The sequence below is a fragment of the Dryobates pubescens genome, chromosome 39, assembly GCF_014839835.1.
Source record: "Dryobates pubescens isolate bDryPub1 chromosome 39, bDryPub1.pri, whole genome shotgun sequence".
NCBI classification, from domain to species: Eukaryota; Metazoa; Chordata; class Aves; order Piciformes; family Picidae; genus Dryobates; species Dryobates pubescens.
Window position 1 is genome coordinate 95,815 of NC_071650.1, and position 12,333 is coordinate 108,147.

Consider the following 12,333-nt stretch of genomic DNA (forward strand, 5'->3'; position numbering starts at 1 on the left):
ATGGGAAGAGCGATGAGGAGAGGATGAAGAGAAAAGAAATGAAGGGGAAATTGCAGGCAAAGAGGAGGATGAGATGTAGGAAAAATAGAAGATGAGGTGGAAAAGGTAAGAGAGGAAGAAATTTCAGAAGGACTTGAGAAGGAAGAGCAGGGGAGGAAGAAGAGGGGGAAGAGGATACAGTAATGAGGAATGTGAAGAAGAAGACGAAGAGGAGGAGGCTGTTGCCATTCCTGCCTGCCTTCATCTGGAACTCCAAGCATCCAGACAGAGAGTGAGCCAAACCCAGGAGATGCAGCAGGGGCCTGTGTCTGGCTCACCTGTGGCAGCGTCGGTGGAGACGGGGCCCAGGCGTTTGCGGCCCCACAGCCCGTAGAGGTTGAACTTGTAGCGGCGGGACGGGGACAGGCCAGGCACGGTCAGCGTGCGGGAACCCCCGTCCACGGGCAGCACCTGGGGCTGGCCTTGGCCATCCCTGTACTGCACCGTGAAGGAGTCAAAGCTGCCCTCGGGGACGCTCCACTCCAGCTGCACGGACTCGGGGGTGATGTGAGTGGCCCTCAGCTCGCCCAGGGTTGGCTTGGATGTTGGTTCCTCATCTTCTGGAGCTGGAGCTGATACAGAAGGGAAACAATGCAGGATGTAAACTTCCATGAGCCAGGCTGTCCATCCATCTCTCCAGTCCCATCTACACACATATGTGACAGCACCCAACCAATCAGAAGGCTGGATCTCTGTAGTCCACCCATCTCTCAAACCAAACTTCAGAACATCCATTCAACCAAGTGAGAAAACAGGCAGCAGCCAACATGCATCTATCAAAGCATCCCCCATCATGGCTCTATCCATGATCCATCCAGCAAATCATCCACCCATCCATCATCTATTCATCCATCATCATCCATCCATCCATCCATCTTCCATCCTTCAGCTGATGTCTATGTCCAGGCTACTCATTGCCATCCATCCATCCCAGTACATCTCTATGTCTGTGACCCAACAGTCCCCAACCAAGAACCACTCCATAATCATCCATCCATCCATCCATCCATCCATCCATCATTATCCATCCATTTCCCAGCCTCCAGCTCATGTCTCTTTCCAGGCTCCGCTCCACCATCCATCCAACCCAATGCTCCTCTGTGCCTGCGACCCAACATTCCCCAAGGAACACGCTCTACAGAGGATGAGAAGTACTAGGAATGGGAAGAGCAATGAGAAGAGGAGGTAGAGAAAATAAATGAAGAGAAAGTGGAGTGGAACAGGAGGATGAGATGGAGGAAAAATAGAAGAGGCGGAGGAAAAGGGAAGAGAGGAAGACATTTCAGAAGGACTTGAGAAGAAGGAAGAGCAGGGGAGGAAGAGGAGGAGGAAGAGGAGACAGTAATGAGGAATGTGATGAAGAAGAGTATTCAGTATTCAGTATCACCAAGGTTGGAAGAGACCTCAAAGAATATCGAGTCCAACCTGTCACCACAGACCCCATGACTAGAGTAGGGAGGACAATAGTGCCCACTGCAGGCTTGAACTCACAAGCTTCCCATTAAGGGTCTTATGTGCTACCAACTGAGCCAAACCACAGGCCAAGAGGAAGAGGAGCAGCCTGCTGCCATTCCTGCCTGCCTTCATCTGGAACTCCAAGCATCCAGACAGAGAGAGAGCCAAACCCAGGAGATGCAGCAGGGGCCTGTGGCTGCCCTCACCTGTGGCAGCGTCGGTGGAGACGGGGCCCAGGCGTTTGCGGCCCCACAGCCCGTAGAGGTTGAACTTGTAGCGGCGGGACGGGGACAGGCCAGGCACGGTCAGCGTGCGGGAACCCCCGTCCACGGGCAGCACCTGGGGCTGGCCTTGGCCATCCCTGTACTGCACCGTGAAGGAGTCAAAGCTGCCCTCGGGGACGCTCCACTCCAGCTGCACGGACTCAGGGGTGATGTGAGTGGCCCTCAGCTCGCCCAGGGTAGGCTTGGGTGTTGGTTCCTCATCTTCTGGAGCTGGAGCTGATACAGAAGGGAAACAATGAAGCAAGTAAACTTCCATGAGCCAGGCTGTCCATCCATCTCACCAGTGCCATCCATCCACCCATGTGACAGCACTCATCCAATCCGAAGGCTGTATCTCTGTAGTCCACCCATTTCTGAAACCAAACTGGAGAACACCCATGCAACCAAGTGAGAAAACAGGCAGCAGCCAACATGCATCCATCCAAGCACCCTCCCATCAAACATCCCTCCATCCATCCATCCATAATCATGCATCATACATCCATCCATCCATCCACCCTCTCCTCATCAACTCCACATCGATCCGTCTTCCATCATCCATCCAACTCTCCATCATCATCCATCCATCCATCTAACAGCCTCCAGCTCATGTCTCTTTCCAGGCTCCACTCTGCCATCCATCCTACCCAATGCTCCTCTGTGCCTGTGAAGCAACGTTCCCCACGCAACAAGCTCTACATGGGATGAGAAGTACTAGGAATGGGAAGAGCGATGGGGAGAGGATGAAGAGAAAATAAATGAAGGGAAATTGGAGGCAAAGAGGAGGATGAGAAGGAGAAAAAATAGTAGATGAGGTGGAAAAGGGAAGAGAGGAAGACATTTCAGAAGGACTTGAGAAGAAGAAAGAGCAGGGGAGGAAGAGGAGGAGGAAGAGGAGACAGTAATGAGGAATGTGATGAAGAAGAGGAAGAGGAGCAGCCTGCTGCCATTCCTGCCTGCCTTCATCTGGAACTCCAAGCATCCAGACAGAGAGAGAGCCAAACCCAGGAGATGCAGCAGGGGCCTGTGGCTGCCCTCACCTGTGGCAGCGTCGGTGGAGACGGGGCCCAGGCGTTTGCGGCCCCACAGCCCGTAGAGGTTGAACTTGTAGCGGCGGGACGGGGACAGGCCAGGCACGGTCAGCGTGCGGGAACCCCCGTCCACGGGCAGCACCTGGGGCTGGCCTTGGCCATCCCTGTACTGCACCGTGAAGGAGTCAAAGCTGCCCTCGGGGACGCTCCACTCCAGCTGCACGGACTCGGGGGTGATGTGAGTGGCCCTCAGCTCGCCCAGGATTGGCTGCTGTGTTGGTTCCTCATCTTCTGGAGCTGGAGCTGATACAGAAGGGAAACAATGCAGGATGTAAACTTCCATGAGCCAGGCTGTCCATCCATCTCACCAGTGCCATCCACCCACCCATGTGACAGCACCCATCCAATCAGAAGGCTGGATCTCTGTAGTCCACCCATTTCTGAAACCAAACTGGAGAACACCCATGCAACCAAGTGAGAAAACAGGCAGCAGCCAACATGCATCCATCCAAGCATCCTCCCATCCATCATTCCTCCATCCATCCATCCATCCATCCATCCATCCACCCACCCACTGCTCATCCACTCCACATCCATCCATCCATCCATCCATCCATCATTATGCATCCATCTCCCAGCTTCCAGCTCGTTTCTCTTTCCAGGCTCCACTCCACCATCCATCCAACCCAATGCTCCTCTGTGCCTGTGAGCCAACATTCCTCAAGCAAGAAGCTCTACAGAGGATGAGAAGTACTAGGAATAGGAAGAGGAATGAGAAGAGGAAGAAGAGAAAATAAATGAAGATAAAGTGGAGGGGAACAGGAGGATGAGATGGAGGAAAAATAGAAGAGGAGGAGGAAAAGGGAAGAGAGGAAGAAATTTCAGAAGGACTTGAGAAGAAGGAAGAGCAGGGGAGGAAGAGGAGGAGGAAGATGAGATGGTAATGAGGAATGTGAAGAAGAAGAGGAAGAGGAGGAGGCTGCTGCCATTCCTGCCTGCCTTCATCTGGAACTCCAAGCATCCAGACAAAGAGAGAGCCAAACCCAGGAGATGCAGCAGGGGCCTGTGTCTGCCCTCACCTGTGGCAGCATCGGTGGAGACAGGGCCCAGGCGTTTGCGGCCCCACAGCCCGTAGAGGTTGAACTTGTAGCGGCGGGACGGGGACAGGCCAGGCACGGTCAGCGTGCGGGAACCCCCGTCCACGGGCAGCACCTGGGGCTGGCCTTGGCCATCCCTGTACTGCACCGTGAAGGAGTCAAAGCTGCCCTCGGGGACGCTCCACTCCAGCTGCACAGACTCCGGGGTGATGTGAGTGGCCCTCAGCTCGCCCAGGATTGGCTGCTGTGTTGGTTCCTCATCTTCTGGAGCTGGAGCTGATACAGAAGGGAAACAAAGCAGGATGTAAACTTCCATGAGCCAGGCTGTCCATCCATCTCACCAGTGCCATCCACCCACCTCTGTGACAGCACCCATCCAGTCAGAAGGCTGGATCTCTGTAGTCCACCCATGTCTCAAACCAAACGTCAGAACATCATTTCAACCAAGTGAGAAAAGAGGCAGCAGCCAACATGCATCATTCAAAGCATCCTCCCATCCATCATCTATTCATCCATCATCATCCATCCATCCAGCCATCCGTCCATCCATCTTCCAGCCTTCAGCTGATGTCTATGTCCAGGCTACTCATTTCCATCCATCCATCCCAGTACACCTCTATGTCTGTGACCCAAAAGTCCCCAACCAAGAACCACTCCATAATCATCCATCCATCCATCCATCCATCCATCCATCGTTCGTTATCCATCCATCTCCCAGCCTCCAGCTCATGTCACTTTCCAGGCTCCACTCCACCATCCATCCAACCCAATGCTCCTCTGTTCCTGTGACCCAACATTCCCCATGGAACAAGCTCTACAGAGGATGAGAAGTACTAGGAATGAGAAGAGCAATGAGAAGAGGATGAAGAGAAAATAAATGAAGAGAAAGCGGAGTGGAACAGGAGGATGAGATGGAGGAAAAATAGAAGAGGAGGAGGAATAGGGAAGAGAGGAAGAAATTTCAGAAGGACTTGAGAAGAAGAAAGAGCAGGGGAGGAAGAGGAGGAGGAAGAGGAGACAGTAATGACAAATGTGATGAAGAAGAGGAAGAGGAGCAGCCTGCTGCCATTCCTGCCTGCCTTCATCTGGAACTCCAAACATCCAGACAGAGAGAGAGCCAAACCCAGGAGATGCAGCAGGGGCCTGTGGCTGCCCTCACCTGTGGCAGCGTCGGTGGAGACAGGGCCCAGGCGTTTGCGGCCCCACAGCCCGTAGAGGTTGAACTTGTAGCGGCGGGACGGGGACAGGCCAGGCACGGTCAGCGTGCGGGAACCCCCGTCCACGGGCAGCACCTGGGGCTGGCCTTGGCCATCCCTGTACTGCACCGTGAAGGAGTCAAAGCTGCCCTCGGGGACGCTCCACTCCAGCTGCACGGACTCGGGGGTGATGTGAGTGGCCCTCAGCTCGCCCAGGGTTGGCTTGGATGTTGGTTCCTCATCTTCTGGAGCTGGAGCTGATACAGAAGGGAAACAAAGCAGCATGTAAACTTCCATGAGCCAGGCTGTCCATCCATCTCACCAGTGCCATCCACCCACCCATGTGACAGCAGCCATCCAATCAGAAGGCTGGATCTCTGTAGTCCACCCATTTCTCAAACCAAACTTGAGAACATCCATTCAACCAAGTGAGAAAACAGGCAGCAGCCAACATGCATCCATCCAAGCACCCTCCCATCAAACATCCCTCCATCCATCCATCCATAATCATGCATCATCCATCCATCCATCCATCCATCCACCCTCTTCTCATCAACTCCACATCGATCCGTCTTCCATCATCCATCCATCTATCCATCATCATCCATCCATCCATCCATCTAACAGCCTCCAGCTCATGTCTCTTTCCAGGCTCCACTCTGCCATCCATCCAACCCAATGCTCCTCTGTGCCTGTGAACCAACGTTCCCCATGCAACAAGCTCTACATGGGATGAGAAGTACTAGGAATGGGAAGAGCGATGAGGAGAGGATGAAGAGAAAATAAATGAAGGGAAATTGGAGGCAAAGAGGAGGATGAGAAGGAGAAAAAATAGTAGATGAGGTGGAAAAGGGAAGAGAGGAAGACATTTCAGAAGGACTTGAGAAGAAGGAAGAGCAGGGGAGGAAGAGGAGGGGGAAGAGGATACAGTAATGAGGAATGTGATGAAGAAGAGGAAGAGGAGCAGCCTGCTGCCATTCCTGCCTGCCTTCATCTGGAACTCCAAGCATCCAGAGAGAGAGAGAGCCAAACCCAGGAGATGCAGCAGGGGCCTGTGGCTGCCCTCACCTGTGGCAGCGTCGGTGGAGATGGGGCCCAGGCGTTTGCGGCCCCACAGCCCGTAGAGGTTGAACTTGTAGCGGCGGGACGGGGACAGGCCAGGCACGGTCAGCGTGCGGGAACCCCCGTCCACGGGCAGCACCTGGGGCTGGCCTTGGCCATCCCTGTACTGCACCGTGAAGGAGTCAAAGCTGCCCTCGGGGACACTCCACTCCAGCTGCACGGACTCGGGGGTGATGTGAGTGGCCCTCAGCTCGCCCAGGGTAGGCTTGGGTGTTGGTTCCTCATCTTCTGGAGCTGGAGCTGATACAGAAGGGAAACAAAGCAGGATGTAAACTTCCATGAGCCAGGCTGTCCATCCATCTCACCAGTGCCATCCACCCACCTCTGTGACAGCACCCATCCAGTCAGAAGGCTGGATCTCTGTAGTCCACCCATGTCTCAAACCAAACGTCAGAACATCATTTCAACCAAGTGAGAAAAGAGGCAGCAGCCAACATGCATCATTCAAAGCATCCTCCCATCCATCATCTATTCATCCATCATCATCCATCCATCCATCCATCCGTCCATCCATCTTCCAGCCTTCAGCTGATGTCTATGTCCAGGCTACTCATTTCCATCCATCCATCCCAGTACACCTCTATGTCTGTGACCCAAAGGTCCCCAACCAAGAACCACTCCATAATCATCCATCCATCCATCCATCCATCCATCCATCGTTCGTTATCCATCCATCTCCCAGCCTCCAGCTCATGTCACTTTCCAGGCTCCACTCCACCATCCATCCAACCCAATGCTCCTCTGTTCCTGTGACCCAACATTCCCCAAGGAACAAGCTCTACAGAGGATGAGAAGTACTAGGAATGAGAAGAGCAATGAGAAGAGGATGAAGAGAAAATAAATGAAGAGAAAGCGGAGTGGAACAGGAGGATGAGATGGAGGAAAAATAGAAGAGGAGGAGGAATAGGGAAGAGAGGAAGAAATTTCAGAAGGACTTGAGAAGAAGGAAGAGCAGGGGAGGAAGAGGAGGAGGAAGAGGAGACAGTAATGACAAATGTGATGAAGAAGAGGAAGAGGAGCAGCCTGCTGCCATTCCTGCCTGCCTTCATCTGGAACTCCAAGCATCCAGACAGAGAGAGAGCCAAACCCAGGAGATGCAGCAGGGGCCTGTGGCTGCCCTCACCTGTGGCAGCGTCGGTGGAGACGGGGCCCAGGCGTTTGCGGCCCCACAGCCCGTAGAGGTTGAACTTGTAGCGGCGGGACGGGGACAGGCCAGGCACGGTCAGCGTGCGGGAACCCCCGTCCACGGGCAGCACCTGGGGCTGGCCTTGGCCATCCCTGTACTGCACCGTGAAGGAGTCAAAGCTGCCCTCGGGGACGCTCCACTCCAGCTGCACAGACTCAGGTGTGATGTGAGTGGCCCTCAGCTCGCCCAGGATTGGCTGCTGTGTTGGTTCCTCATCTTCTGGAGCTGGAGCTGATACAGAAGGGAAACAATGAAGCAAGTAAACTTCCATGAGCCAGGCTGTCCATCCATCCCTCCAGTGCCATCCACCCACCTCTGTGACAGCACCCATCCAATCAGAAGCCTGGATCTCTGTAGTCCACCCATTTCTCAAACCAAACTTCAGAACATTCATCCAACCAACTTAGAAAACAGGCAGCAGCTAACATGTATCGATCCAAGCATCCTCCCATCCATCATCCATCCATCCATCATCCATCCATCCATCCATCTCCCACCCTCCAGCTCATGTCTCTGTCCAGGATCCTCTCCACCATCCATCCAACCCATCTGTCCTCTGTGCCTGTGACCCAACATTCCCCAACCAAAACTACTCATCCTAGTTCAGAGAGGCACACGAGACAGTCTGCACTGTAGCCCTCTGAGACCATCAAGCTCAAGTTGTTTCCAGGCACTCTGCCCCAAGCCTGAAGCATTGCTTGAGGAAAAACGCAAACCTCAAGTGTAGGACCCAGCCCTTGGCCCTCTTGAGCATGAATTGTGAAGGACAAGGTACTAGGAGAGGATGAGGAGAAAGAAAAGGGAATGGGCACAAGAAAGTTGGAGATCAAGGTGAAAGAGGAGGGAAGGAGGATGAAGTGGAAAAGAAGAAGGCAGAAGAGGAGAATCACATGACAGAAGCAGAAAATGGTGAGAAGAAAGAGCAGAGAGTGGAGAAAAATGAGAGATGATCTAGAGAAGGAAGAACAGGAAGGGGAAGAGATGATAAGAGATAGGAAAAGAAAGAGGAGGAACAGGAGGAGGAGAAAGAGAAGGTAGAGGGGACCAGGAGGATGAGAGGGAAAAGAAAGCAAAAGAGGAGGAGAGATTAAGAGAGTAAGAAGCTGAGGAGAAGGAGGAATGGGGGCAAGAAGAGGAGGAGGAAGAGCAGGAAGACCAGAAGCACCTGGAGAAGGGTAGGAAGAGGAGGAGGCTGCTACCATTCCTGCTGCATCCCTTTATCTGGAACTGCAAGCCTCAAGACAGACAGAGAGACAGTGAGACAGAGAGCCATCGTAAAGCCAGGGGAGAGAGCTGGGGCCTGTGGCTGCCCTCACCTGTGGCAGCGTCGGTGGAGACGGGGCCCAGGCGTTTGCGGCCCCACAGCCCGTAGAGGTTGAACTTGTAGCGGCGGGACGGGGACAGGCCAGGCACGGTCAGCGTGCGGGAACCCCCGTCCACGGGCAGCACCTGGGGCTGGCCTTGGCCATCCCTGTACTGCACCGTGAAGGAGTCAAAGCTGCCCTCGGGGACGCTCCACTCCAGCTGCACGGACTCGGGGGTGATGTGAGTGGCCCTCAGCTCGCCCAGGGTTGGCTTGGATGTTGGTTCCTCATCTTCTGGAGCTGGAGCTGATACAGAAGGGAAACAATGCAGGATGTAAAATTCCATGAGCCAGGCTGTCCATCCATCCCTCCAGTGCCATCCACCCACCCATGTGACAGCACTCATCCAATCACAAGGCTGGATCTCTGTAGTCCACCCATTTCTCAAACCAAACTTCAGAACATTCATTCAACCAAGTGAGAAAACAGGCAGCAGCCAACATGCATCCATCAAAGCATCCTACCATCCATCATCCCTCCATCCATCATCCATAGATCATCCATCCATCCATAATCATCCATCATCCATCCACCTATCCATCCATCCATCCATCCAGCCAGCCAGCCTTCAGCTCATGTCTCTCTCCAGGCTGCACTCTACCATCCATCCAACCCAATGCTCCTCTGTGCCTGTGAACCAACGTTCCCCACGCAAGAAGCTCTACAGAGGATGAGAAGTACTAGGAATGGGAAGAGCGATGAGGAGAGGACGAAGAGAAAATAAATGAAGAGAAAGTGGAGGGGAACAGGAGGATGAGATGGAGGAAAAATAGAAGAGGAGGAGGAAAAGGGAAGAGAGGAAGAAATTTCAGAAGGACTTGAGAAGAAGGAAGAGCAGGGGAGGAAGAGGAGGAAGAGGAGACAGTAATGAGGAATGTGAGGAAAAAGAGGAAGAGGAGCAGCCTGTTGCCATTCCTGCCTGCCTTCATCTGGAACTCCAAGCATCCAGACAGAGAGAGAGCCAAACCCAGGAGATGCAGCAGGGGCCTGTGGCTGCCCTCACCTGTGGCAGCGTCGGTGGAGACGGGGCCCAGGCGTTTGCGGCCCCACAGCCCGTAGAGGTTGAACTTGTAGCGGCGGGACGGGGACAGGCCAGGCACGGTCAGCGTGCGGGAACCCCCGTCCACGGGCAGCACCTGGGGCTGGCCTTGGCCATCCCTGTACTGCACCGTGAAGGAGTCAAAGCTGCCCTCGGGGACGCTCCACTCCAGCTGCACGGACTCGGGGGTGATGTGAGTGGCCCTCAGCTCGCCCAGGATTGGCTGCTGTGTTGGTTCCTCATCTTCTGGAGCTGGAGCTGATACAGAAGGGAAACAAAGCAGCATGTAAACTTCCATGAGCCAGGCTGTCCATCAATCTCACCAGTGCCATCCACCCACCTCTGTGACAGCACCCATCCAGTCAGAAGGCTCTATATCTGCAATCCACCCATGTCTCAAACCAAACGTCAGAACATCATTTCAACCAAGTGAGAAAACAGGCAGCAGCCAACATGCATCATTCAAAGCATCCTCCCATCCATCATGTATTCATCCATCATCATCCATCCATCCATCTTCCATCCTTCAGCTGATGTCTATGTCCAGGCTACTCATTGCCATCCATACATCCCAGTACACCTCTATGTCTGTGACCCAAAAGTCCCCAACCAAGAACCACTCCATAATCATCCATCCATCCATCCATCCATCCATCCATCCATCCATCCATCCATCCATCGTTATCCATCCATCTCCCCGCCTCCAGCTCATGTCACTTTCCAGGCTCCACTCCACCATCCATCCAACCCAATGCTCCTCTGTTCCTGTGACCCAACATTCCCCAAGGAACACGCTCTACAGAGGATGAGAAGTACTAGGAATGAGAAGAGCAATGAGAAGAGGATGAAGAGAAAATAAATGAAGAGAAAGCGGAGTGGAACAGGAGGATGAAATGGAGGAAAAATAGAAGAGGAGGAGGAATAGGGAAGAGAGGAAGAAATTTCAGAAGGACTTGAGAAGAAGGAAGAGCAGGGGAGGAAGAGGTGAGGGAAGAGGAGACAGTAATGACAAATGTGATGAAGAAGAGGAAGAGGAGCAGCCTGCTGCCATTCCTGCCTGCCTTCATCTGGAACTCCAAGCATCCAGACAGAGAGAGAGCCAAACCCAGGAGACGCAGCTGGGGCCTGTGGCTGCCCTCACCTGTGGCAGCGTCGGTGGAGACAGGGCCCAGGCGTTTGCGGCCCCACAGCCCGTAGAGGTTGAACTTGTAGCGGCGGGACGGGGACAGGCCAGGCACGGTCAGCGTGCGGGAACCCCCGTCCACGGGCAGCACCTGGGGCTGGCCTTGGCCATCCCTGTACTGCACCGTGAAGGAGTCAAAGCTGCCCTCGGGGACGCTCCACTCCAGCTGCACAGACTCGGGGGTGATGTGAGTGGCCCTCAGCTCGCCCAGGATTGGCTGCTGTGTTGGTTCCTCATCTTCTGGAGCTGGAGCTGATACAGAAGGGAAACAAAGCAGGATGTAAACTTCCATGAGCCAGGCTGTCCATCCATCCCTCCAGTGCCATCCATCCACCCATGTGACAGCACCCATCCAATCAGAAGGCTGAATCTCTGTAGTCCACCCATTTCTCAAACCAAACTTGAGAACATCCATTCAACCAATTGAGAAAACAGGCAGCAGCCAACATGCATCCATCCAAGCATCCTCCCATCGATCATTCCTCCATCCATCCATCCATCCATCCATCCATCCATCCACCCACCCACTGCTCATCCACTCCACATCCATCCATCCATCCATCCATCCATCCATCCATCATTATGCATCCATCTCCCAGCTTCCAGCTCGTTTCTCTTTCCAGGCTCCACTCCACCATCCATCCAACCCAATGCTCCTCTGTGACTGTGAGCCAACATTCCTCAAGCAAGAAGCTCTACAGAGGATGAGAAGTACTAGGAATGGGAAGAGGAATGAGAAGAGGAAGAAGAGAAAATAAATGAAGAGAAAGTGGAGGGGAACAGGAGGATGAGATGGAGGAAAAATAGAAGAGGAGGAGGAATAGGGAAGAGAGGAAGAAATTTCAGAAGGACTTGAGAAGAAGGAAGAGCAGGGGAGGAAGAGGAAGAGGAAACAGTAATGAGGAATGTGAAGAAGAGGAAGAGGAGGAGGCTGCTGCCATTCCTGCCTGCCTTCATCTGGAACTCCAAGTATCCAGACAGAGAGAGAGCCAAACCCAGGAGATGCAGCTGGGGCCTGTGGCTGCCCTCACCTGTGGCAGCGTCGGTGGCGATGGGGCCCAGGCGTTTGCGGCCCCACAGCCCGTAGAGGTTGAACTTGTAGCGGCGGGACGGGGACAGGCCAGGCACGGTCAGCGTGCGGGAACCCCCGTCCACGGGCAGCACCTGGGGCTGGCCTTGGCCATCCCTGTACTGCACCGTGAAGGAGTCAAAGCTGCCCTCGGGGACGCTCCACTCCAGCTGCACGGACTCGGGGGTGATGTGAGTGGCCCTCAGCTCGCCCAGGATTGGCTGCTGTGTTGGTTCCTCATCTTCTGGAGCTGGAGCTGATACAGAAGGGAAACAAAGCAGCATGTAAA

General features: G+C 54.0%; 1 protein-coding gene across 1 annotated transcript in view; it reads right to left on the reverse strand.

Moving 5' to 3' along the window:
* The window catches only part of LOC128899049 (tenascin-X-like), a 37,543-nt gene that overhangs the window by 14,260 nt on the left and 10,950 nt on the right, over positions 1–12,333 (reverse strand). Inside the window, exons 12-22 of the mRNA XM_054177180.1 lie at positions 12,007–12,294; positions 10,934–11,227; positions 9,757–10,050; positions 8,706–8,993; positions 7,327–7,620; positions 6,150–6,443; positions 5,045–5,338; positions 3,868–4,155; positions 2,798–3,091; positions 1,701–1,994; positions 318–605 (exon numbers count right to left, since the gene is read on the reverse strand). Of these exons, the coding sequence (XP_054033155.1) occupies positions 318–605; positions 1,701–1,994; positions 2,798–3,091; positions 3,868–4,155; positions 5,045–5,338; positions 6,150–6,443; positions 7,327–7,620; positions 8,706–8,993; positions 9,757–10,050; positions 10,934–11,227; positions 12,007–12,294 (3,210 nt within the window). The remainder of the gene's footprint in view (positions 1–317; positions 606–1,700; positions 1,995–2,797; positions 3,092–3,867; positions 4,156–5,044; positions 5,339–6,149; positions 6,444–7,326; positions 7,621–8,705; positions 8,994–9,756; positions 10,051–10,933; positions 11,228–12,006; positions 12,295–12,333) is intronic.